The sequence below is a fragment of the Ursus maritimus genome, unplaced genomic scaffold (genome assembly GCF_017311325.1).
Source record: "Ursus maritimus isolate PB19 unplaced genomic scaffold, ASM1731132v1 scaffold_16, whole genome shotgun sequence".
NCBI classification, from domain to species: Eukaryota; Metazoa; Chordata; class Mammalia; order Carnivora; family Ursidae; genus Ursus; species Ursus maritimus.
Genome location: NW_024424008.1, coordinates 29,652,623 through 29,679,461, shown reverse-complemented (window position 1 = coordinate 29,679,461; position 26,839 = coordinate 29,652,623). Strand labels below are relative to the sequence as shown.

Here is a 26,839-nt window from a genome sequence, read left to right as displayed (position 1 = left end):
TGTGCACAGCAAGAACCAGACCACGCTCAGTAGGTTTTCCTAGATGAGGGAGGGGAGCCCTTGGAAAACCATCAGGTGGGGCTGTGTCAGGGGGTCCTATGAGACATGTTCTATGGCGACAGCACGGGTTGTGTCTACATTTACCTTTCAGTTTCCTCTTTGATTTGAGTGAGTTATACAATCTGGGAAGAAGAGTGGAAAATTAGTGCTAATTATGCATCATGATTTGTTTGTAAAGTCTGTTTAATCATGTTGAAAAAGCATTTAGGAATCTGTGATGTGATGTTTACTCTTTCAGTTTAAGAAATTAAAAAAAAAAAAACAAAACAGCCCCCGGACTCTTAATTCTGTTTATCCTACAACTTTACTGAGTTCACTTACTAGTAATAATAGTTTTTTGGTAGAGTCTTTAGTGTTTTCTCTATATAATATCATGTTAGGTGTACACAGTAACAGTTTTACTTCTTACTTACCCATTTGATTTTGGATTGCTGCAGCTAGGACTTGCAGTACTGTGTTGAATAAAAGTGGTAAGAGAGGACCTCCTTGTCTTTTTCCTGATCTTAGAGAAGCTCCCAGTTTTTCACAATTGAGTGTGATGTGTTTATCAATAACTATATCTCCAAAAAATAACTCTATATCTCCTTTAAACAAAGCTTAAAGCTCATGAATGCAGTGGCAAAATCAATGCTCCCATTGATGACCTTTGTGTTTGATTCAGACCTGAGATTCACAATTTCCGGAAATGTTCATTATGGGATATTCACTGTGGAACAAGAAGAGAGGTTTTTTTCCTTCTTATTTGTAATGCTTAGGAGAAAGGACACATCCTCCCCCCAACCTCCCAGTAACTACCCTTTGGTCCTTCTGTCTGAAGAGGAGTTTCCTAGGCAGCTGAGGGTGTTCAAGTTAGAGCCTGGTTCTTGATACCCTCTCCAGGTCCAGCTAGGACCTTGCATGCCAAGGTGACAGACAAGTTAGGGGTTTTAAAGAGCGTTTGGATGACACTATGTATTCTTTCATCTTGGCCTCTGATAGTAGGACTACACCATTAAGCTTATTTTCAGAGAAATTGTATATTTTAAGACCTCTCAACCCCAGTGCTTGGAAAATTGAAAATATAATTTTAGTCTAGTTTGTCAATTTGCTGAACAGTCTGACCTAAACAAAACTTTAAATGTCTTCATCTTGTTTTGTGCGTGTGTTTGTTTGTTTGGTGGGCAGCAAAGCAGTGTTCATTGAGAGATAGTAAAGTGATGGCACAAAGCTCCCGAAGAGGGAGGGGGTCCGAGAGGTCTGCCCGAAACGTCTTCGTCTTTGATGTGCTTGAACATCTTGCTGTTTTTAAAAGGCTCCCAGACTCGATCATTTCTTGAAAGTGAATTTTGTCGCATTGATTCCTGTTCCATTTCTCCATTCTCGTAAAAAGAAGCTAAAATGTACTGAGCACTTATCATGTGCTAGAACGCTGTGCCTTGCACTGTCTTTCTTACTCTTTGTGACGCCTGTGTAGTAGGTCCACTTGCTGTCTCCACTCACTGACCCGGTAACGGGCACCAAGAAGTTAACTCATTCGCTCAGTTCACAAAGGTGATAAATCACAGAGCCTGGATTCTTACACTCCTTTAGGGGCAGATTAGCCAAAACAAAACCAAAAAAATGGCCTCTTTTGCTTTTCTTTCCATTTGGTGGGTATTTTCTCCTCGATCTCTGCTATTCTTTAAATCTTTTAATACTCCGGTCTTCTGGCTTGACAGCACCGTTCTCTTTTCTCTACACTCATCACGTCTTAACATCCTTCTCTTTGTCCCAGGACTGCCTGACTTCCTGCTGGGCAAGTTATTACAGTTTCTTTTCTCCCCGCCTCCTATAAGTAATTCTCGTGGAGCCCTTTTTTCTAGTGAAATATCATTGTTGATTTGTATTCCCTTTTATGAAAATCCCTCAAGGGCAAGGAGATGCATTCACAGGCAGGTGTTTTCTGGAGAGGCTGCTACCTCTCCTCAGACACATTTTCTGTAGTCATTGGAGTCCATTCGTCTGACAAGTAGAGTTCAAGCAGTGCTTTACATCAAAGGGCCTCTGTGTGTCTTCAAGCTTCACCACTTCCGGGGGCTGTGGGCTCCTCTCTTTGCTTGGGCAGCGAGGTAACTCACTCTCATTTATAACTGGTTTGCAGCGATTTTCACCTTAAAGGTCTCTCTAAGTTTCCCATCTTTTGGTCCCTTCCCCATAGAAGAGGCTATTGAATGCAGAGCCATGTTTCTCAAAGTGTGCTCTGTGGAACCCTGGGGGTTCCTGAGACCTAAAAACCGCCTTCATAGTAACACTAACGTACATGTGCCTCTTTCACTGTACAGACATTTGTACTGAGGGGGCAGAAGCAATGCTGGGTGAAACTGCAGGGGCCTTTGCGCGGATCAAGGCCGTGGCACTGACTCTGCTGGTAGTCTGTCTGTCCCTCACCAGCACACACTATAAAAAGCCCGCTTCACTTAAGACCGTTCTTGTTGAAGCAGTTACAAATACTAATTTTGTTAAATCTCCAGCCTCAGCTACACCTTTTTAATGCCTCGTGTGATGAAATGGAAAGTATGCGTAAAGTACTAATGCTGCAAACTGGGGGAGAGCTGTCATGTGACTGGGTCGGAGGCTTAACTAGAGGCTCTTTTCATGGAATGCCATTTATAGTTGAGAGAACAGCTGATGAACTGTGGTAATTCTGATTTCTTGGTTTATTGGGTATTTAGTAGATGTTTTCTCAAAAATGAATAAAGGGAGCCTGTCACTTGAAGAAAATCAGTGTATGCTCTTTGTTGCCAATGATAAAACTCAAGCTTTCAAGTGAAAATTACAATTTTGAAAAATTTGGATTTGCCACTAAGAGCTTGACAGCTTCCTAGTACACAAAAGACTTTTCTGATGATCGCGATCCATGATATATTAACAAATGTGATTTTGTTGCTATGTTATGAACTTGAAGTATTTCCCTGTATGGAAGATTTGCATAGTTCAGTGAACTATTATTTTCCAAATGACCAATATATAAAATTATGAAATCATGGATAAAGAAAGCTCCCTTCAAAGTGAGAGATGGACCAACAGATTTTAATCTGCTAGAATTTAGAGGAATATCCAAGACAAGGTCACTGCTATAGTTTTATATTTCACATTGCAACCACCTTTAAGAAATTAGCACTTGTTGAGTGTGGGTATTGTTTCAAAGAATAGTCACAATTATCTGGAAAGGCTATCATAACACTCCGCCTTTTTCCAATTACATATTTGAATGAGGCCAGATTTCCTTCATCTGCTTCAACTAAAAGTCACACAGCAATAGATTAATAGCAGAAGCAGATAGGAGAATCCAGCAGTCTATTAATAATAGCCTGACACCAAAGAGGTTTGCAAAATTATAAAATAATACTGTTCTCACTGCTTTGTGTTTTGGAAATGAGTTTTTTTTTGACATGAGTTTTCATAAAGAATATTTTTTGTAACTTAGAATGGGTTTATTATTATTGTTTTTAAATGAATTGACATATATTTTAATATTTCTCAGTTTCATTTTCTAAAGTAATAAGTATGGATAGATATGGCCCACATAAACAAAAACTTACTGGGTCCTCAAAAATTTTTAAGAGTGTAAAAGTGATCCTAAAACCAAAAAGTTTGAGCCCTGTTGGTATAAGAGTAAACACTGTGTATACTCTGGAGCCAGACCAGCAGGGCTTGAATCCTGGTTTTTGCCCCTTAGTAATTGTGTGACTTTAGGCAAGTTATTCCCAGCGCTTTAGTCTCCGCGTCTGAAAAATGAGGATAATCCTCATAGAGTTGTGAACTCCGTGAAATCAGTGTGTGTGCATTCTTGTAGACCTAGGGAGAAACCGTATTTCTCGACAGATTCCAAGCCACCAGGCCAACGAGAAGAAAGAGATAAGGGTGGCTCTTAGGCACAGTTGCAGAATCCAGTGTGTGTGCCCTGAGTTGGATCTGGACACTGGTATCTGCTTACCCCTCCATGCTACCTTGGGCCTGCCTGTGTCATGCATTTGTGCACTGTGGGGCAATTGTCTGCCTTCTGGGTCTGCCTCTCTCACTAGCCTGCCATTTTTGGGTCCCCCCACCAGCCACTGTCTCACCCTTGGGATGCTCAGTGTCATAGATCTTGTGGAATGAATGAATGAATGACTGAATGTGTGAGTAATTCTACATTTTGCTGCTCATAAATTCCACAGACCCATGGTCTTTTGTAACGTATAGGAATGGTAAGGAAACCGTACACTGTCACAGATATCTAGGTGCTTTACAATACCATTTAAGTTCTGTGGAATGCTTTGGAATAGTCACAGTTGGGTTTGCATCTCGGCCCTAGGGCTGTGAACTGTGTGGCCCAGAGCGTGTCATTTATGTTTTTGTTGAGGTAAAGAGGAGATAAGGAGACCTGATTGTCAGAGATGTGAGGATTACCTGAGATAATGTGTGTATCTGTCCTGCTCCATAATGTTATGTTCTGTGCCTTCCTTCTGTATAAAATTAGGCAGCTGCTTATCTCACGTGACTCCGTGGCGTAGTTGTCTGTGATTTTTGAGCTTCAGATTTAGCAAGCATTTGTCATATAATATGGTAAGCATTTTCGCAGGCCTTATGTCATCATGTTGCAGTAGACATATTTTTTGTTACAATCACTTTATTGTATCTTTATAACAATAGTTTAGATGTAACTGAAATAGTCATATCCTCTGACCCGGTCATTCAGGTTAGCAATTATGAAATTTAGGAGCACTAAAATTGTTGACTTCAAATCTGAACTTATTAAAAAGTCACAAATTTACACACAGAATTCTTTACCAAAAGAGTCAGTGCAGGTTGGTTGGTTGGCTTGTTTTAGAAAGAGTCGCTGCCTTTACTTATTTATTTGGGTTCATCAGATCCATCATGTTTTGGCTTCAGATGTGATCGATTTACAAAATTTCAGTTTATCACCGCTTTTCCAGGGTGTGTGTGTTATATCAGCACTTGTACGGCAGAGAAGTACCAGCGTCCTAAACCTGACTGTGCATTCAAATCGACTGCGAAGAATTCATTTCTGGTGTGCACTTGTGGAGATCCTGTTTTATAGGTCCAATGCAGCGGCTTGGAAGTGACATTTTTAACATGTACCACGGCCGACACGGACACAGCACAGGCTTGGGATTCATCATTAAAGTGGTGACACCATGGTGAAAATAGTATGCGGCCAAATGGAAGGGTTATCCATGACGGTGCTTCATCAGTTGCCATGGTGTTCTCGTGATTGGCAGGGAGTGTGCTACTACTCCAAGCTTTTATGAAAAATAGCACAAATAAAATAGCTCTGGTTTCTTCTCTGCCTCCTATATTCAGGGAAAGCAACTTTCCCAGTACCTTTCCCCATTATCCACAAGCAAGAGCATATCATTAAAACTCCCCTCATTTTAATGTAAAAAATTAAACAGGAATAAAGTACTCAGAAATAAGTGTGCCTTATTGAGGGATTTTTGGAAGGCAGAATGGCGTTGCAAAAAGAGCTCTGATTTTGTCTGTGCTGCTGGCTATCTCTGTGCCTCTGGGCATTACTTAACCGCTGTGAGCCTAGTCTCCCTATCTACAGAATGGGAATAGGGTGGCGATAATTAAACATGATGATTTTTGTATCATCCCTTACTGGACCCTCAGTAAGTGGTAGCTCCTGCTACTATTGATTATACTCTTAATACTGGAGGGATGTTTTGTTTGTTGGGGAGCATTGGTTGCTTTAAATTATGAAGTTCATTTATAAGCCAATAGTGACTTATGACGGGAGTGAGTATAAGAAGTTTCAGTCCCCGGGAGAGATGCTGCCTGACAGACACACCGTGTCCCACAGCTGCAGTGGCTTCGAGAACAGGACACTGAGAGCCGGAGGAACCTGGGGCAGGCCAGACGTGTCTGAGCTGCTCCTCTCCTTAGTGTGGGCAAGAGAGGGAGCCTCGAGAAGCAGAGTCACGCATTCATGTTGCCATCTTGTGTCTTGGGGTTTATTTTAAGGCTTTTCATCCTGTTTTCCTTTGTTCCAAAAATATTAAGTACTTACTGTCTGCCTGCAGTGATAGAAACACATGTAAGCAATGGAGCTCACAGGCTAGTGCGTTTTTTTTTCCTCAGTGGGAACATAATGTGTGCCAGGACCACCCACAAGAATACCTTTATGATGGTCCTGAGATTGATGAAAGAGTATTTAAATTTCAGTTATTTAATTAAATACAGGCTTAGTTATTAAAACTTATCAGAGTACACAGTTCTAGAGATCCCCTGTACAGCGTAGTGCCTACAGCTAGCAATACTGTATTTTATGCTTAACACTGGCTTAGAAGGTAGAGCATATGTGAAATGTTCTTACCACACACACAAATTAATAAAGGAAGTGGGAGGGGACCTAGGTGATGGATATGTCTGTGGCCCTGATGATGGCGATGGCTTCGTGGGTGTATACTTACCCCAAACTTGTCAAGTTATACATGTTAAATATGTACATCTTTTTAAATGTCAATCACACCTTAATAAAGTTTTTTTTTTTTTAACTTATCTGAAGAAAAGAATTTCTGGAGTCCAGGTACTTGTAGTTTTAGATAGGTTAAATACCAAATATATCAACATGAAATACACATTATGATATTACGTACAATATGAGTCGAGGTATTTAAGTAGCCTTTGGATTTTCTGTTGAAGTCCAAAGTTAAAAATGATTTTCTCAGGGCGCCTGGGTGGCACAGCGGTTAAGCGTCTGCCTTTGGCTCAGGGCGTGATCCCGGCGTTCTGGGATAGAGCCCCAAATCAGGCTCTTCTGCTATGAGCCTGCTTCTTCCTCTCCCACTCCCCCTGCTTGTGTTCCCTCTCTAGCTGGCTGTCTCTCTCTCTGTCGAATAAATAAATAAAACCTTTAAAAAAATGATTTTCTCTTTGTAGTTACAGTCTTTTTATTGTGGGATGCTCTCATGTACCTGTGTTGACTGTGTGATAGGTAGGACTGGACTGATTGTTTTTCTTAAGGTGAGGGACTAGGCACCCTCAGGGGTCTTCTGACTCTCTTCTTGCTCCCAGATCTGTGGAAGAAGCACGAGCCAAAGGCTGCATTTGGGGCACAGTTCCAGGACACAGGGCTCACCTGCAGGGGTTGAACGGGATGAAAGCACACCTTCTCTAAGTGAGAGCTTGTGCTCCAGCTGCAGAATCCCCGTGATGTTTTTAATTCCAAAATCCCCTATAGAACCCCTGCAGGAACTGGACACTTGTATCCATGTAGACTTGTAATTAACCTGTTTTAGCACTAGATGGCTTTCTCTTGTTTTTGTGTTTTGTTTTTTGGGGGTTTTTGTTTTTTGTTTTTTGTTTTTTGGTTTTTTTTTTTGGTCCCCAGTAGCTTTTACGAAGCCTTGGTCTCCTGATTAGTTTGAAAAAGACAAAATCATCTTTGAGCTAAGGTCTATAGAATTAAGAATATGTTTATATCTGGTTATTTTAAAATGTACCCTAATTCCATTAATATATATTTCTTCAGTGCCCCTTATGTACTAGAAATTACCAGGTACTGTAAACATACACAGATAATTCATTGATTCAATAGATGTGTACTGAGCATTTACTATGATTTTATTTCTGCTAGAAACTGGAGATGCAAAGACGAATAAGACATTGTCCCTGCTGTTAATCAACTTATGAGTTAACAGGGAGAAAAGTATAAACCAAACATGCAGGGAGTTTAATAGTGGCATAAATATGCATGGGACATGATGGGAGCACAGACAACTAGCCTATAGACATTTGGGGGGTAGGGTGGATGACTTCGCAGAGGAAGTGGCCCTGGAGTAGAGTTACAGAAGATTTCTGGATAGTCAGCTTGAATATCTGAGCATTTAGTATGTGCCCAAGGAAGAGTTTTCCAGCTCACTCGGAAAGAAAGGCCCTCCAGATGAAGGAAGCTTTGGGGGAACTCAAGTATTTCTTGAGGGTTTGTGTGAAGGGTATTTGGGGCAACAGAAGCCAGTTACTATAGTTCAGGGCAGATCGTGCTAAGTCACATAGGACGTAACATACAAACAATGCTCAGTTGTATGAGTGGGGTCAGAACAATTACTTTTTTAAAATGTAAATCTCAGAAGTTCTTGATTGTAAGCACAAAGTAACATTGGCTAACGTAAGCAACAGAGGGATTTTTTGGAAGGATATTAGGCAGCGCACAAATTGACAGGAAGGCCCAGAAAATGGGCGGGAACCGAGGTGAAAATTCACTGGGAACCCAGCCAGGGATATGCCGTTTGTCTTGTGAGGATGGGCCGCCGCCATAGCCACCACTGCTACCTCTGGACCCCTGGTAATGTTACCGCAGGTGATTTATCAACATCGTTTGTCTTTGTGTCATTTCGTCAAGATTCAGTCTTTGGATGGAATATCCAGTTGACTGAGCCCAGGTTGTCCTAGCTGCTTGAACAGAGAGGGGACCTTCCGGCTTCTGAAATGGGAGCTAGAACCTACCCCCAAGGTTTACACAATGAGTTCAGGGTTTCCGAACACCGAAAGTATTTAATTAGAGGCGATTGACTCTCAGGAATAAGGTGGGTAGCAGTTGGCAGTTGAATCACTTAATCTCAAAATTATTTTGCATTTCTGTAGTGTTATGAAAATAATGTACTAAAATTTAAAAGGCTTTTAAAAAACTCCTTTAAATACTGTATTCTGAGTCATCCTCCTCCCTACCCATACCCGAGTGACACTGAACTCTCCATTTCTTAAAGAGATGACAGGCTTTCATGACTCAGTCCCTGTGCTTCTCCTTGAACCACATTGTGTTGCTCTCTCCTCACCTCACAGCGGATTAATGTCCTCCACATTTTCCCCCATTCTGCTCACTTGTCTCTTTCTCCTTGTCATTTCAGCTCAGTCTCACCTCCCTAGTCAACAGGTAGTGATGAATTACTTCTGGGCCTCCAAAGCTTTGTGTCCCTTTAACAGAACACTTACTCTGCAGTGAAATTCGGGTAGTTGTGTGCATGTTGGTTTCCAGAGTTAGGTCATAATATCCTGAGACCAAGGATGTTCTTACTCATTTCTTGGTGTTTATAGCTCCTAGCACGGTGCCCTGTTGAACTCAATTGTTACTTTAAAGGTTAAGCATACATTCTGCATTTTGGTTCACACTGATAATATCTCAGATATTTCTAAATAAGCATTACAAAGTTAAACTTCACACGGCTTTAAAGTTACTAATCACAGATTCCACTTTGAGAAAGTCTAAATTAAATAGCTATTAGCATATTTATTATTTTCCTTGTTTCCTACAAGGGACAGATTGGTCCAGGGATTAGAATTCATATTTGGTGCTGAGAAAAACGATATCATACAGGGGTTGGAAATCTTGGAAACCTTCCTCCCTCCCATCCGTCACCACCCCCATCTTGGGTTTCAGATAATGGTTCCTTGGGGAAAGAGCTCTTCCAGTGCGTGTAGATTCTGTGTCCTGTTTAAAACCATGTGTGTTGCAGGCAAGTGTTCTGGAGCAGGGCGCTGTCACCTGTCTATGCTTCACTCAGGTCTCAGGCTCCTGGAGTGGGAATTGGCTAGCTCAGATGAGCTGGCTTGGTCTTGCATGAGGACTTGTGAACAGACTTGCCTTTATCTGTCAGGCACTAGTCATGGGTTCTCGAGGCCGCTTCTAAACACTGTTTCTAGGGCTTCTGTCTCCCTGAGCAGAGTATTCCACTCCCCCGGAAAAGTCTCCAGATCTGCCCAAATCAGGCTTGGTTGCTTACATTTAACTTTGAGGCGGCTGGCACACTCAGCAAATTCCTTAGCCCTTTGAAAGGGAAGGTAGAAGCCCACAGAATTGTTTGTTGCTGCGTTGAAACTCTGTGTTACAAAGTTATAAGAAGTTGTTCTAATCTAGACGGTGAAATCGTTTTTAAACGCATTAAGAGGTTTTGGATTGCCTGTGGCTGGCAGAGAGTTTTTGGCTTGGGCGGAATAACACCTGGGAGTTTTCTGCAGTTAGAGGAGGGTTTGAGGAATGGGCCCCTGGCCTGCTTCTCAAAGCACCCCTGACAGGCCAGAGGGTGGTGGTGTGCAAATGCTCTCTCATCCTAGGGAACAGAAAAGTGCAAGGAATCATTGGGAGCTCCAGACTTGGGGAGAGGAGTGTGAAGCCAGGGGATGGCATTCCCAGCTGGAACATGGAAAATGGGGTGACATGTTCACGGGACACGAGGAGGCCAAGTAGACCACCAAGGCTGTTGACAGCAGAGGAGGGGCCTGGTAGTAGGCAGTCTTGAAAACCAAACATAATTTGAACTTGAAGCTATAGTTTAAACAGTGACATGCAAGCAAGTGGCATGCTAGAAGGATTTAAGGACAGGAGGTTTCCCAGCTCTGTGAGTGCTGGGTGATAGTCGGGTGACAGTTGGAATGTCTTCCAGCGTCCAGACATAAAGGACACTTGTGAGTCTGTTCTATTATCTTCTTTACAGATGCAAGATTTGATCTTAGGGCAGTAACTAGTTATGGTGGAGGTGAAGCAGATGGGGTCACCAGGGTTCTTCTGCCTCTTGCCTACCCTAGAAAACTCACTTCATTTTACCTGAATTCATTTTTCCTTCAACAGTGAGGCCCTTTGTTATTGCTATATTGAGTAAGGAAAAAAAAAAGTCTAGTTCAGGGTCGCATTACCTAAAGGCCTCGGGACAGTTACAAAGAAAGTAATAGCATAAAACCATAGTGGGAAGGAAGCTTTCAGTGCTTTAGAAATAAGCCAAAAGCAGTCACGCTCGTAGAGAGCAGCAAAGGATTCTTCATGTTGACACAGACATGCAGATTTGGTAAAGAAGAAGGGGACCATTCTTGGTGAGATGAATCAAAGTCAAGACGAGGCAGAACTGTTGACCCTTCCAACCAGAATCCCAGAACCTAACCCTTTGTTGAGTGTGGCACGAACAGATACCTGGCCCTCCTTCAGGAGCCCTAGGAGCTGCACGTGCCCCAGCCCAGAGGGAGACCCTATAGAGCGCTGACTCCTTTACACTGGCCTTAGCTTGTTTTCCATTGCTTTTGCCACTTTCCCCATGTAGACTAAAGCTGTGACTGGTTATTCTGGGACAAGGATTGGTTTGAAAGAAGCAGGTGACTGCAAGTGAATAAGTCAGGAGGACCTTATGTGGAAATAGTCTTTTCAAAGCCCCTGGGGCAACTACATGGACATATAACACACCACTGAGCCTGCAGAATCCTTGATTGGCTGTGCATTGTCCTAAAACCACACTGTTCCTGAGCCCCTCGGCGGGAGCCAGGCCTTGCAGGGGCTTACTGGGTGAGAGTGGTATCTGGGAGTGTCCCTTGGGTTCCTCCAGCTTTGCTCCTGGGTAGGAGAATGCTAACAAAGCCCACAGCATTCCCCCTCATATGTTGTCATATGTCACATGTTTCCTTCTAGTTTCTCATGTCAGATAGCCTTGACCCTGTGGGGTGGATCGTGTACCCTGCATTCGCATAAGATAAGAGACTCAATTTGTGCTCTAGGAGTTCCTGGTGAAGATTCTGTACTACAGTAGGAAGGGAAGGATTATGCACCTGTGGGATTAAGGGCGAGGCCTCTCTTTCATTTTTGCCATATAGCCCAGGAATCTGAGGCAGCAGACCCAGTGACACACATTCTTGTCATTTTACCTTGCCCACAGATGAGGAAGCTACAAAGAGCATGATTCCTGTAGGGCGTGTCAGTGCTGGGAGAGTTCCCTTGGTTCACTTGGCTTAGTGGAGCGATGATACCAGGCCTGCCTATCTGCAAGGTCCATATGGTCATCTGCTGGACTGTTTCTTCAGCTCCAAGGAGTAGGGGCAGCAGTGGGAACATGACTCTCCCGGGAATGTGTGGGACACTCAAGTGTACAAAAAAAGAAGTCTTGAATGATTGTTGATATGTGGTTGGACATCCTGTCCCTCGGTCTGCTGGTGTGTGAGAAGTGCTTTCACAATATTGAGGCCTGTAGACAAAATGGTGAAAGGCGGCGTAACCCTGGTGCCCTCTCTGCTGATGGGGGGACATCAAGGCGCTTTCAAGGATTGCTCTCCGTATGTTCTGTGGCCTGGAGCCCTTGAACCTGCTTTTCTTTGGCAGACCATTGGATAAGGTGTGGAAACTCAATTTGTACCAGGGTTGTTGTTACTGGTTCTTGGGCTGCGCAAGGATAGAAACGAGGCTGGACGCCAAAATCAAAGGCACACGCGAGGCTTTACCGGGTTTGCCCCTGGAGCCTAAGGGAGACTCAGCACTAACAAAGAGGCGTTAGACTGGCCTGCCAGAACAGAAGGGAGGCCCTGCTACTATAACGTTCCCCCTCAGGTTCCCATGCAGGTTTAGTATGCTCATGAGGGGGCGGGGAAAAGGGCTTCATCTTGATTGGTTGGAAGGGCCTTGTCCTGATTGGTTGATATTGGCCGGCAATTCAGGCCGCTCATTGGTGCTTTTTGGAGCCAGGGTCCTCTGTTTTAAGTCCAAAGCTTGTATGTGGGGCTAAATCTTGGTTCTGCTCTCTAGGAGAAGCGATTTGACAGTAACACCCAACAAAAAGCGCCCCAAGTATGTAATGTTTTTCACTTGAGGCTTGTTCCCATGGTCCCTAACTGTCTCACTGTAGTGATGAGAATGGCTAATGTAGAGGTTCTTAACTAGGTTCTATACCGAAAGCATATATTTATACATACACACACCCCCTACACATTCTTTTATATGCATATGCATATGCATATATATATTAAAAAAAATATATATAAATATATATATATATATAAAATATATATATATATACCCTTAATTAGGCCTCTGTTTCATTAACAGATTGCTCTCCGTTCTCACATAAAATTTTGAGTCGTGTGACTAATGGTGTCACCCAAAGTTGTCATATGCTTGCACATGCTATTCCTGAGCCAGATCCACTATGAGAAAACACCACTCTCTCTTTTTTTAATTTATCAGAGGGGGAGCAGCAGGCAGAGGGAGAAGCAGGCTCCCTGCTGAGCAAGGAGCCCAATGCGGGACTCTATCCCAGGACTCTGGGATGACCTGAGCCAAAGGCAGACGCTTAACAGACTGAGCCACCCAGGTGTCCCCACCACTCTCTCTTTTATTGAAATGTGTGGGTCCTCACCTCCTCTCTCACGCTGATTTGATGGGGGTGGGGCTGAGGGTACAGAAAGGTGTTTTTATGTTTGGGGATTTTGGCCTGGGTGCACTGTTCTCCCTCCAGCTTAGGGCTTCCCAGCTTTGGCTGAACACTGGAATCACTTGAGGAGCTCTATAAAAATACAGGTACCTGGGCCCTGTCCCCAGAGATTCCAATTGAAGTGGTATGGAGGAAGCTTGGGTATTAGGATTTTGTTTTTTATTTATTTATTTTTTAAAGATTTTATTTATTTGACACAGAGAGAGTGTGAGAGAGCACTAGCAGGGGGAAGGGCAGAGGGAGAGGGAGAAGCAGGCTCCCTGCTGAGCAGGGAGCCCCGACCAGGACTCGATCCTAGGACTTGGGGATCATGACCTGAGCCGAAGGCAGATGCCTAACTGACTGAGCCACCCAGGCGCCCCAGGTATTAGGATTTTAAAAGTTCCTTGGTGACTGTAATGTGCTGCAAACATTGAACCTCGCACTTCTTTAATTTCGCACCAACAGTTCCACGTGCTGAAGTAGAAGCCAGGTCAGGATTTGCCTTAGGATTCAGGCCATCCATGATTCCTAATTTTAGCCTGAGACACTTAGATTTATAGATGTAGAAGGTGAGGCCCAGAAAGGAGTGAGTTTCTTCCAGGATACTTCTTGCAGATGGGCCAAAAAGAGAACCCTACAGATACTGTCATAGGCATTGAAACTGCAATTTTAGACTGATCTCCATATAATATGTCATTCAGGTTTGGTTTATATTCATCTTTAAGATGAGAGACACTACTATATTATTTAGCTTAACTTTGTAAGATAAATATTCTATTTTTTCTCTCTAGTCCACACGTGCCTATGATAGATGTGAGCAAACATGCAAATATTACTTCATGTTTTGAGGTAAAGAAACTGAGGAGGCTGATGAGTAAACCCTCATCTATGACCTCAGAATAAAATTAGGTACTGCTAGCTTTGGCCTTGTGGGAAATGAGCAGACAAAAAAAAAACCTACCAAGAAATTTCAAATGACTTTCATTAGTTTGAAGTTAGAGCTGAGAAACATTTGGGATGCCTGGGTGGCTCAGTTGGTTAAGCATCTTCCTTCAGCTCAGGTCATGATCCCAGGGTCCCGGATTTGAGCCCCTGTCGTTGTGGGGCTCCCCGCTAAGCAAGTTTCAATGTTTCTCCCTCTCCCTCTGCCCCTCCCCCCTGCTTGTGTGCTCTCTCTCTCTCTCAAATAAATACATAAAATTTTAGAGCTGAGAAACATTTTTGTTCTAATGGAATTATCATTTGGTCAAGGATTTTAATTTAAAAAAAAAAAGCATGATTTTTTTCCCCAGAGTGAACGAAGCTACTTTGGCCAAAAAAGAGCCTTACGTGTGGAGCCCAAGCAGAGAAGGTGTGGAGAGGGCAGAGGGCCTGGCCCACGCTGCTAGGCGTTCCCATGATGTTGCATATGCATGTCAGTGTTATTGTCGTGGTATCTCATGTTCAGTGCCTGTAGGGTTGTATACTATGTCACGTTTAATTGGAACAGGAAGCACACTCCAGTTTGTGCGTGAAGCAGATAAACTGCAGCTGAAAGGCCAGTGCTGGGCAGAGAGCCAGAGCCCATGACCCTGGCTTACACTGCCACATGGGGCTCCAGAATCCTTGAGTGGGGCTGCGTGCTCTGTCCTGGGCTGGGATGTGCTCTTGCTCACACGTGCTCTGGCAGCACGGCCAAGCCCTCTCTGTGTCTTTTATGTATTCGGTGACACAGCTGCTCTTCCCATTTTAGTATCCTTTTCTGGCCTCCCCACCTCTGTCCTTTCTGTACCCCATCTTGACCATCAAGAGGGCTTGATTTCTGTCGGCGCCGCTGCTGGTGCCTGTGGAACTGGGTTGTGTGAAAGTATCATGACTTCACTCAGTGTGTCCTGAAGGTTGTTATTTTGACCTCATGGGTCATTTTGGTGGGTGGCTGGACTTGTGATAATTCTGAATGGTAACTTTGGAATTTTATGAATCAAAAAGACAGCTCTGAGTTGAATGTGGAGAGAATGCCTCGTGGGCTTTTATGAGTCACACAGGAAGGAGGGAGAGGAGGACTTCATTGGCACTAATAGGCATTTTGCTTCTTCCCAGGTCCCCCTCCTGTTTGTTACAGCCCCGGTAGTCCTGCCCCAATTCTAGAAGACCCCAACTACTTTTTTCCAGACTTCCAGCTCTATTCTGGGAGGCGTGAACCATCTGCTTTGACGGTGGAGGCAAACGGTAGTAGCATCAGGGAAAAAGTTGGTAAGTCCTCTAACTGGCATTTGGGTTGGAAAAACAAGATGATCATATGTTTCTGATTTTTAGCCTTTTTGAGTAATTTTTTCTCTATCCTTTTTTTTTTTTTAAATCAGCCAGTTGTATTATTGATCGTCTCTTTATCGGTAGGTGCCTTATTTTTAAAGTTTGTGCTATGGTGTCAGTAGACTATTTTACAATAATATGTGACTCTCTCAACACACAGAGTTCTTATGTAGGAACTTGAGAGTTATGCCATTTATTCCCTAATTTTTCTCTAAGTCCTAAATACTTTTATGTACTCTTTCNNNCCCAGAACATTTTCTTCTTCTTTGTTTTCACTTTTCATCTCTTTTTGCAAATAATTGAGAACTTTGGAAGAAATTCAAAACTATAGTAGGCAGGGAGCTGCCTCCTTTGTGAAAACTTATTGCCTATTTTTGAGGGCTTTTGAGATTGGTAAAACTGGCAAGGAATCTTTAAAACCACTGGAGCAGGGCAGGGGGGGGTGTCCTGGGTGGCTCAGTAGGTTGAGCATCTGCCTTCGGCTTGGGTCGTGATCCCAGGGTCCTGGGATTGAACCCCAAATCTGGCTCCCTGCTCTCTCTCCCTCTACTGCTCCCTCTGCTTGTGCTCTCACTTTCTCTCCCGCTTTCTGTCAAATAAATAAATAAAATCTTAAAACAAAACAGAACACTGTAGGGAAGGATCTCCTGCTTCTTGGCAAATATGCTTATGAAAAGGGAATTCAGTAGTTTTCATGCTTGATGAGATCCCATTCCTTCTATTTTTCATCCCCCCAAAATAATTTTCTTTTGGAAATACGTTTTTTTATTTGAATTTTTACTCAAGTTGTTCACTATGTTTATTTTTATTTGAATTTGCTTGTGCCACAAGCCTTTCAGAGCAGTTATCCTGAGGGTGGGGCCTGTGTTCTCTTTACCTTCTACCCCCAGCACCTGTCAGAATGCCTGGAAGTAACTGGCTGGTGGGGAAGATTTGCACAGTGAGTGTGTGGCCCACTTCAGCCCACACTGATCTCTCTTTCCTTGGGTTTTTCATTGCTTATTACAGTTCTTTGGCAATTCATCTTACATGGACTTCCAATAACCTGTTTTTCATATTTGAAATTTTTTATTGCTGCGTTTTGGGTTTATATCTTTGGTACAGTATACATTCTTGGAAGGTAGGGAGTAAGTTTGAATTTACTGCACATGCAGTCTTATGGAGCAGATATGGAATCTGCCCATTTTACAGAAGAGAGAGATTCGGAGAAGCCAAATAACTTGCCTGAGGTCTCAGAGGTGTGATTTGGGGGACGGTGGGGGGGAGGGGGACGAGACAGAGCAGTATGATCAGAGTTGAGCTTCAGGACCCAGTCTGTAAAGTTCTTAAATTTGCTGGACAATTATTTTCTGAATGCCTTCTGTGTATCAGGGTTGTGATCTAGGCACTGGAGATACAGCAAGTGAAGATAGCAGGTAAAACTCTGCCCTCTAGTTCTCGAATTCTAGTAGAAGAGGACAGGTCATATATGCAGTGTGGATTGAAAGAAGAGGCCAGAGGCAAGAGATGGTAGGAGGCTGTTCGGGACCTCTAGGCAAGTGGTAGGGAGAGCTGGAACCCAGGAAGTGGCTGAGGGCATGGAAGATAGGGTTGGGGTCTTTTGCTATCGCAAGGGTACTAAAAATGTTGTCTAGTGTCACCTTTTCTCATATTTTAATACCAAAAAGAGTAAGAGGGATGTAATCCTTCACAGCCCTTGCCAAAAAAAGATAGGCATACACCTAATGACAAGTGTCTGTGTATATACACGTGTATACGGGCAATATACATATATTTATATATCTTGTAAGCATATCACAGCACCTTTATTTTTCCTCATTTCATTGTGGACTGAGAAAAACTAGCTTGGCAGTTGATCAAATGTGGGGAGAAAAGGAGACAAAGGGCCAAAAGTGCATCTGAAATTTCTATCTGGATGGCTCACATGATTAGGATGCCACTTATAGAAAACACAAACAAAAAGGCAACCTTGGGAAAGAAAGATGGTTTGGGTGGAGAAGAGGTATTCTATACGTGTAAATGGAAACATAGAGCCATCATTGCCTGGAGTTGTAGAAGTGAGGCTGCCTGGCTGTGATCTAGTTCAGTTCCCTCATTTACCCACGAGGAGATTGAGTTCAGAGAGAGTAAGTGATTTGCTCAAGGTCACACCTGTAGTAGGTGCTAGATTTTTTTACTATCCTAATGCTATATAATTTCCTCAGTACACTACTTACTAGTATTGTTGTGAAATGGATAAATTTTATACTTCGTAGCACTCGCGTAGAAATTCCTTGACTGGTTAAATGTTTGATCCCCCATTACGTGCAGACACTGGGCTGTGCACTAGTGAGATCCAGATGAGTTGGCGTGATCCTTGCCTTTAAGAAGTTGAGAGTCTTGTGTAAATAAATCGTTCCTATCTCCTGAGATAATTGCTCTAATGGTGATCTATACAAATGGAGTGGGAGCTTAGGAGGGGCTCAAGCCTGTTGGGCTGCAGGGGGACAAGTTATACTCTAGAGGTAGCCAAGGAGCTCTCACCTGAAGCATGTCTAGGAATGCCCCAAGATGGCATGGTGAGATGCATCTGTCTCGGCAGAGGGAAGAATGTGAGTAAAGGCGTAGAGGTGCACGAGAACTGGCACGTCTGGGAGCTGTATGGTCTTAGGTGCTGCTGCACTTACATGCCAAGGGGTGGCCAAGGAGGGGAGGTGGTAGTGGTGGCCTGAAATGTTGCTGGATCAGGTAACACAGTACCTGCTGGGTCCTAGGGTAGAATGTCAGTTTCATCTTGTAATTAACTATTGAGGAATTTTGTGCAGAGGAGTGATATGGTTAGGTTTTCCTACTTGAACACTCTTTCAGGGTAATGTGGAAGATAGGTTGAGGTCTACGGGGTGGGTTTGGAGGTGGGAACGAGACTAGTGTCAGAAAAATAGATAAGGGTGCTGGAATTGTCTGGGTATGAGACACCAAGGGCTTTGCAGTGTTGTGGAATGAACACAGATTTTGCTGTAGATGAGTCAGATCCCGACTCTGGCTCCTCCTACCTCTGTGACCTCTGTCATTTGCCTTTTCTGAACCTCTCTCCTCATCTGTGAGATAGGAGAAATAAATATCTGTCTCATATGATTGTATGTGCCTCCTACGATTATATGCGGGATAAACGAAAGAACATATGGAGAGAATTCAGCACAATACCTGATGCATCATATGCACTTCTAAAATGGTTCTTGAGGTTCTATTGTGGTTATCAGTGATAAACTGGGAGATTGGGAGGGAATGAAGACGGTTGGGGGAGGTGTTTAGGAGATGGAGTTGGCAGGCTGACACTGGATGTTCGGGGTAAGGGAACAGAAGGAACTTTGGAAAACTCCCAGGTTTCTGGCTTGGCAAGGAGTAGATTAGGCAGGGCTATGGGGTTTGGTAGGGGTGAGGAAAACATGTTGAGTGAGGAGAACCAATGGGCCATCTGCTGGTGGTGGTAGATGGATCAGTAGTCGAAGACAGGTGGCCGGTGTGATGGCCCAGAAGGTTCTGTTGAGTGAGGGTGGGAGAGCTTTCAGGGCAGAGCTGTGGGAAACACCAGAATTTAAGGGGCAGGTGGAGAAAAGGGAGCCAGAGAAGAAGTGCACAGAGAGGCAGGAGCCAGAAGCAGGGCAGGGGTTGGGGGTAGGAGACCTGGATCCTGAGTCAGGAGAGCATTTCAGGAAGTAGATGATCACCATGCCAAATGCTTCAGAGAGGTGAGGTGTATAACATGGGAGGTGGAATATTCTTATTGGGCTTGGTTGCTGATCAGAGCTGTAGGGAGGGTGATGAATGGGGCATTTGGAAAGCGGGGACAGGGAGTATAAACTGCTTACTGAGGACAATCAGAAGAGAATGGAAGGACGGATACATAGTGGCAGTTAGAGGTACGTGGGTAGGGCCAAAAAAAGGGATTCCTTTTTGTTTGATCTTGATTTTTTGCTTCCATTTTTTTTTCAAGATTTTATTTGTCAGAGAGAGAGCATACGCACAAGCAGGGGAGCGGTAGGCAGAGGGAGAGGAAGAAGCAAGCTCCTCCTGAGCAGGCAGGCTGATGCTGGACTCAGTCCCAGGACCCTGGGATCATGCTCTGAGCCCAACACAGGCTCTTGATGGACTAAGCACCCAGGTGTCCTATGCTTCCGTTTTTGTTTTTGTTTTAAGATGGGAAAGACTTGGCATGTTTATATGAGGAAGGGAAGGGGCCAGCAGGGAGTTTAAAGGAAGGGGAGGGGGTGAAGGAAAGAGTAAGGTCCAGGAGGAAGCAGGAGGTGAAGGAATGGAGAGTAGTAGAGATGCTGTGAATGGGAGAAATACTTCCCCGAGAAAGTACAGGGTATACGGAGGTGGTGGTGTATTTGAAATGTTGTCTTTAAAGGCTAGCAGGCAGCTGGGTGGCTCAGTTGGTTAAGCGTCTGCCTTCGGCTCAGGTGATGATCCTAGAGTCCTGGATCGAGCCCCTGCATCAGGCTCGATGCTCATTGGGGAGCCTGCTTCTCCCTCTCTGTCTGCTCCTCTCCCTACTCATGCTCTCTCTCAAAAAAATAAATTAAAAAATCTTTAAAAAAATTAAAAGAATAAAGGCTACTGTAGCTACCATGTTAATTACCATGTAGATACAGACCTGTATCCCTGTGGTGCATCCTGATACCCTTTTCCCTCTGTTTGCCTTCTAGTTGAGGACCCCCTGTGTCACTTCCAGCCCCCGAGCCTCCTGAGGACCTCAGAGGTGGAAATGAGAGGTTCCGAGGATGCGGCAGCTGGGACAGTGTTACAGCGGCTGATCCAGGAACAACTGCGGTATGGCACCCCGACCGAGAACATGAACTTGCTGGCCATTCAGCACCAGGCCACAGGGAGTGCAGGACCCACCCACCCCACGAACAGCTTTTCTTCCACGGAAAACCTCGCCCAAGAAGACCCACCAATGGTCTACCAGTCGGCACGCCAGGAACCGCAGGGTCAAGAACACCAGGTGGACAATACGGTGATGGAGAAACAGGTGCGGTCCACGCAGCCTCAGCAGAACAACGAGGAGCTGCCCACTTACGAGGAGGCCAAGGCGCAGTCCCAGTTCTTCCGGGGGCAGCAGCAGCAGCAACAGCAGCAGCAGGGGGCTGTCGGCCATGGTTACTACATGGCCGGGGGCAGCAGTCAGAAGGCCCGGACTGAGGGGAGGCCCACGGTGAACCGTGCCAACAGCGGACAGGCGCATAAGGACGAGGCGCTAAAAGAACTCAAGCAGGGCCACGTCCGCTCTCTCAGTGAGAGGATCATGCAGCTGTCATTGGAGAGGAATGGTGCTAAGCAACACCTCCCTGGCTCAGGGAATGGAAAGGGGTTCAAGGCAGGAGGGGGACCCTCCCCAGCCCAGCCTGCAGGTAAAGTGCTGGACCCCCGGGGTCCTCCTCCTGAGTACCCCTATAAGACCAAGCAGATGATGTCCCCCGTCAGCAAGACCCAGGAGCATGGACTTTTCTACAGCGACCAGCACCCCGGGATGCTGCATGAGATGGTCAAGCCTTATCCTGCTCCTCAGCCCGCGAGAACGGAAGTGGCCGTCCTGCGGTACCAGCCGCCCCCAGAGTATGGGGTAACAAGGTGATTATCTATCAAGCCCGCAGGTCTAACCTGGCTTTTCGAAATTCAGCGACCATATTCTCAGCACTTGTTATTTTCAAGGCGTGTTGGGTTTTTGCCATTGGGTTTTTTTTCTTGTGCATGATATTTAATAAGCCACTTCTGGGCCAGAATATGTAGAGTGAAACAGAACAGAGATCAATGGAGGATTTTCTCCAAATGTAACAGAAGGCAATTGGGGATTTATGAGTTTAGGGGAGGAGCCTCAGTCATTGGACGTCCTTGGCAGCTCTGCCTCGTGGCTAGGCAAAGCAGCAATTTTCCTGGCTGGCTCTTGGAGAGCGTCCAGACTCCTGGAGCATATTATTACCGTGGGGTTTTATGGAGCCTTTCTGCATTGTAGATTTGAAAGGAAAATGTAGTCTGAATGCTAGAACAGAGGAGTTAAAGGGGGCATAGAAATCTTATAGTCTCACCTCCGTACTGAACAGATGAGACACTGAAGCCTGGCGAGACTCCTACATTTCCACAGTCCACCACTCTGAGGCTGCTGGAACTAGATCTAGTGTCCTGACTGTCAAAATCTCTTCCCTCGATTGCCCGAATTCTAATCCCTCTTCCGATGATGGCTGGATTCAGCAACACTTACCGAGCGTCTACTCTGTGCGGCCTTGTATCAGGTTCAGAGATAAAGAAGGGCTCCCTGCCCTCAAGGTCCTTATGGCGCTGTCCTGGGGGACCAGCACCTGAGCCCGTGACTGCTCTGTAGTGTGCTGTTTGAAGACGGTACTCAGAGTGCTCAGAACCAGAGAGATCGTATGACTCACAAGCAGAGGTACTGGGGAGAGCCCCACAGAGGAGTTGACATTCCCGGTTGTGTCTGGAAGGACCAGTAAGAGCTGTTGGGGAAAACAAGGGAAGAGATTGGGTTGCGGGCTGCACTATGCAGGGGGAATGCCTCTGGTTTGATCTGGAAGGCACCGAGGTACCACAGGTAGGTTAGGGAGTGGCCAGCAGTGGCAGAGATGTGTTAGAACAGGGATCAGAGACCAGAGGTGAAGGTCTTTGGGAGTTCTACTATGGAGTTTGGAATTTAGCCATAAGCAATTGGGAAAGCCAGTGTTTTCAAGGAAAGAGTCTGTTGGTGTTTATTAGGCTGACTTCAGTGGCAGTCAAGGATGGATCAGAGGAACAGGACCAGAGGCTATGAGGACCTTCAGGGACAATTTCAGTAGTCCAGCTAAGAATTGGTGAGCACGGCCTAAGTTGGAGGCCGGAAGTGCAGGGGAGCGTTATGTGCTGTGAGAGGCAGAGAAGTAACATTGACAGGATTTAATGCCTGATTAGATACGGAAGTTGAGAAATAGTAGGGCAGGTGGAAATCAAGCTCTCAAGAGAAAAATTGGGTCTGAAGGTACAAATTTGGGAGTTTACCAGCATTTCGATGTGGCTGAGCTTCTTGGGGAGAGCGTGGAGCAGGAAAAGAGAAGGCAGGTGACCACTGCCTATTATTGGCTGTGTCTTCACTCTCACAAAGGGCCTTGTTTGTCTGTTTCTGAATCAGATGGGTTGAGTTTTCCCTGGGTGACCCCAGCAGCTGTGTGCAGGGCATACCTTGGCTGTACATCTTCTGGAAAGGCAGTGATTGGGCCTTGGCAGAGGGAGAGAGCTGGCTGACCTGCCCTTTACTTCCCAGCTGCTGACACATTTCCCCGCATATTAGGCTGGGAATGCCAGCTTCGAAGCAGGATAGTACCTTTGAGACCCCGACAGGCTGCAGAACTCATTCTTCCTAAAGACGCCATAGTCTGACCCCACTGAGGAATCCAAGATGGGGCCTTCAGGACTCTTGTTTCTTACCCTTCTATAGTTCCTTAAGCCACAGGAGACATTTAAACTTTAAAACTATCAGGATTGAAGGGGGGGGGGGAAAGTCTTCATATCTCTGGTATATGTGCCACATTGATTCAAGAGACTTGTTTAAAGTCATCTATGATGTTTATCACAGAATCATATCAGAGTTTGGTTTGTGATATTTCACATTTTTTCCTGAGCATTTGACTCAGCCTCTAGAGCTTGACAGAAGGTGGGGATATCCCCAAAGGAAGTCTACTTCTTCTCTTTGGCTTTACGGCAATGCATAATGTGGGTCATTTTTTTTTTGTCATCTGGTAATAGGTGTGATATGAGGTGGGAGACAGGGTAAGGGGAGAAGGGAAGCACCAAGAGCAAATCTACCCAGTTATTTGCGGAAAGTGTCGTTTGTCTCAAAGTTATGACGTCAAAAAGAAGAAGAAATGTATGAGGGATTTGAGCTAATTGCCAGGCTTGGCAGCTGGATTGACATGGCACATCAAAATGTCCCAGGAGACGTAACAGACAGGCCATTGAGGCTGGGCTTCAGAGCTAAAAGGCCCCTTTGTGAGCCTGGCCACAGCTAGCCAGCATGGCTGCAGCGGCGCACCCTGGGCTGACAGAGTCAACAAAGTCGTATCCACACCAGCCCTGCTGCAGACACATCCAGCGTGGTCTGAGCTCCAAGGGTCGGATCTGAAACTCCGCAGTGTGTGATGTTCCAGTTTCCTTTGACCCAGGAGATGAGCGGGGCTCCTTTTAATTTCACGGATACATTCCCTTGTGCGTAAAGAGTTATCTGTTTGTCATTCATGGCGATAGTCTCCTAAGCTGCAGGCGGTGGGGTCCGTACATCCCAGACTCCTGGCCACGAAGGAACGGCCACGGAGTGAGATCATGGAGTCCCATCTCCTGGCCCTTTACATTGTTCAGACTTCATGGCTTTTTGCCTACTGATGGAAAGGTCCAAAAGATAAGCAAGACAGAGCATAGAGCTTATAATAGAAGGAGGAAGAACTTGGAGTTCTTGCCTTCATTACTGACTCACCATAGTTTGTAAATTCACCCGCCCTGATCTGCTAAAGTTGGAGATGTGTGGTAGTTTGTTGTAAAACACTGTAGTCTCCCTTGGTGGGAAGCCCCACGGAGAGGCTATCAGTCACAGCCTTGTTGACTTGCACCAGCTTGGCCCTTGTCGTGGGTGAGGTAGTGAGGCTGGCAGAGATGGGGAGACTAAGGCCCTGCCGAGGTGGCTGGTGGGGACCTCCAGGGAACAGGAGCCGCCCATGGAGAAAGGCTCTGGTTTTATTCCTGCTCCATCTTCCTTTTTCTTCAACCTGGAAGTGGTAATGGATATGAAGGAGGACAAGGTGAGAATTAGACAGTTGTTCTATGTAGAATTGTGCTTAAAAAAAAAAAAAGCCAGCATTTAGGTGTTAATTCTGACTCACTTTGTGGAAAGAACATTCTAGAAGTGGTGACTTGGCTTATTGGACTGTACCATGAGTGGAAGTGAATGCCTGCGGATGAGCTGATCGCTGTCAGAGCAGGTGGGAGGACATTAGTCAAGTGCATGTTTGCTTTCCAAAGAAATCTGCCCATATTTCCAAAAGTGGAAACCAAAGATACCAAAAAATTACTTAAAATAGCCTACTTTCTTAATACAACTACTTTAACATTTTCCTCTACACATTCATTTGCTCACGTGTTATCATCATAGATTGTATTCAGTGTAGTATCTTAGCTTGTTTTTAGGTCATATTGTATCACATTCTTTCTACAACATGTACTTGTTTTCCTCACCATCCTTTTTATTGCTGTGTAGTCTTTTATAAAGTATATAATTTACATCATCTTTTCTACAAATAACGTAGTGAACATCATCATGCATATCAAATTTTCAATGCCCAGAGCCCTGACCCCTGGCCCCTAACCCCTAGCTTCTGACCCTAACCCTAATTCTGACCCTGGCCTTAGGCCTGGCCCTGGATCTGGGAGGGTGGCTTTCTGAACACATGGTGGGAGGGCCTGAGATGCTGCCTGGTTGTCCTGGAGAAGACACCAAACATTGAAGCCTTGGTAGTATCTCTGAAAATTGGTGTGAAGGTGGAGATAAAAACAGAAGGACCAACTGAATGTCTGTTTAAAGAGTGCTTGGAGTCCCAGGTCCCTTTCTTGCCTCAGCTGGCTGCCTGTCTCTTCTTGCCCCAGCAGAAGTCGGGGGCTTTGTTCCCTGGAGGGGTCTCTGAACTTTCAGTTCACTTCTTTAGGAATCATTATTTAGTGTTGAAATTATTGGTTAAGTTGCAACAATTTAATGACTCGTGATTGGTAACTTGGTAAAAATATTATAGTGCACGTCACTGCCCTTTGACCAACATTAGCCATTGTAATTACAAAACCTTTGCTAACCTAATGGGCAGATAGTGTTCATTCTTTATTTTACTTTGCAATTATTAGCTAGGTTACTTGGGGGGTTAATTTAATGGTTAGATTTGACCTTGCAAATTAGCTGTTTGTGTCTTCTGTTTGTATGATCTATAGATTACAATGGATTCAGAACAAACTAGAACCTGTGTTCTCTAACACTTGCCCTGATCTTCCAGTTTCTAGAACTCCGTCTGTCCCCTTAGCAGGTGACAGTGGAGCAGAGGTGGTGGAGGCAGTACCGGGACTAAAGCTTTAGCACCTGTCTGCGCTGGGCACTCTGTGTGGGTGACCTTGCTCCGTCGTCACAGCAGCTCTGAGGGGTGGGTGCTGTCACTGCCCCTACTGAATGGTAGGGGGATCCATGATGTTCATGGTAAGCACTTAGGCTTAGATGTAGCATAGGGAGTTAGATTTACGAGCTTTCCAGAAGCAAAGAATTGTAACTGTTTATTAATATTTTATCCGTCTATGAATGTATTAATTGGATTTTTAGTATGTAGATGGATACTTTATAAAGGCATGAAATGATGGTGTTTGACCCAGCCCTCTGTCTGGACTGATAAAAACATCTTACAAGATGATGACAAGCACGAGGTGCTCTGGACTTCCTTGTACAGAGAAGCTTGCTTGCTTCCCATCCACCACCCTCCTTCCCAACAGGGCAGGGGCTAACAGTTTCCTGCTCTCAGAGAGGGAATGTGTGGTGTAACTAATGTCCTAACTCGCTCATATTTTCCTTCAAAAATGCACTGTGCATTTTTCCCCAGAGAAACCTCCAGGGTTGGTTTAATTTAGGATAGATGACATCCTCTGGGAACATGCCAAATGAGGGTACAGTGAGGAGGGAGGGAACAAAAGGGGACACAGCCAAGGAGTGTGCGTGACAAATTAAAGAGAAAGAACTTCTCTCCCCACGAAACTCATGTCGATACAACTGTGCAACTGGAGTGCAGTTTAAACCATGAACAAGCACAGAACAGTTGCCCACGAGCAGGGTTTCCTTGACGGGCTTGGGGTTTGGAATGTGCTGTATTACAAGAAAGAGTGTTTGGTGGTCCCGTCTTACTTTGGATTGGAAATGTCTGGAGGAGGGAGGAGAATCTTCAGAGTAAGTGTATTTCCAGAGTGGTAATTTGCAGTTTATACAGTTATGAACATGAATTGCTATGTAGGACAAAAGGTAAGCCAGAACCAAGGTTGTTGGATTAAAAACTATGTGTTGCCCTTAACAAAAATGAGGCTGTGGAGCCTTATTTAAATTCCACCAGTTAAACATGTGTTTTGAATATCGGCCTTAGAACTCAGGAGTTTCTACAGCTTTTAAGCTGGATTATGGCTGGATGAGCCAAGTAATTTGCTGTTTATTCTGAGAAACAGCTCTGCAGTATGGGAATTTCAAAGGCTAGGGTCAAGTGCAGGTTACT

At 44.8% G+C, this 26,839-nt stretch overlaps 1 protein-coding gene across 2 annotated transcripts in view; it reads left to right on the top strand.

Moving 5' to 3' along the window:
* Positions 1 to 26,839, top strand: part of AMOTL1 (angiomotin like 1) — a 93,799-nt gene that overhangs the window by 10,065 nt on the left and 56,895 nt on the right. The window contains exons 2-3 of one of the 2 annotated variants that reach the window (XM_040630985.1): positions 15,327 to 15,479; positions 20,228 to 21,152. In XM_040630985.1, the coding sequence (XP_040486919.1) occupies positions 15,327 to 15,479; positions 20,228 to 21,152 (1,078 nt within the window). The remainder of the gene's footprint in view (positions 1 to 15,326; positions 15,480 to 20,227; positions 21,153 to 26,839) is intronic. The other variant, XM_040630986.1, reaches the window with a different exon arrangement.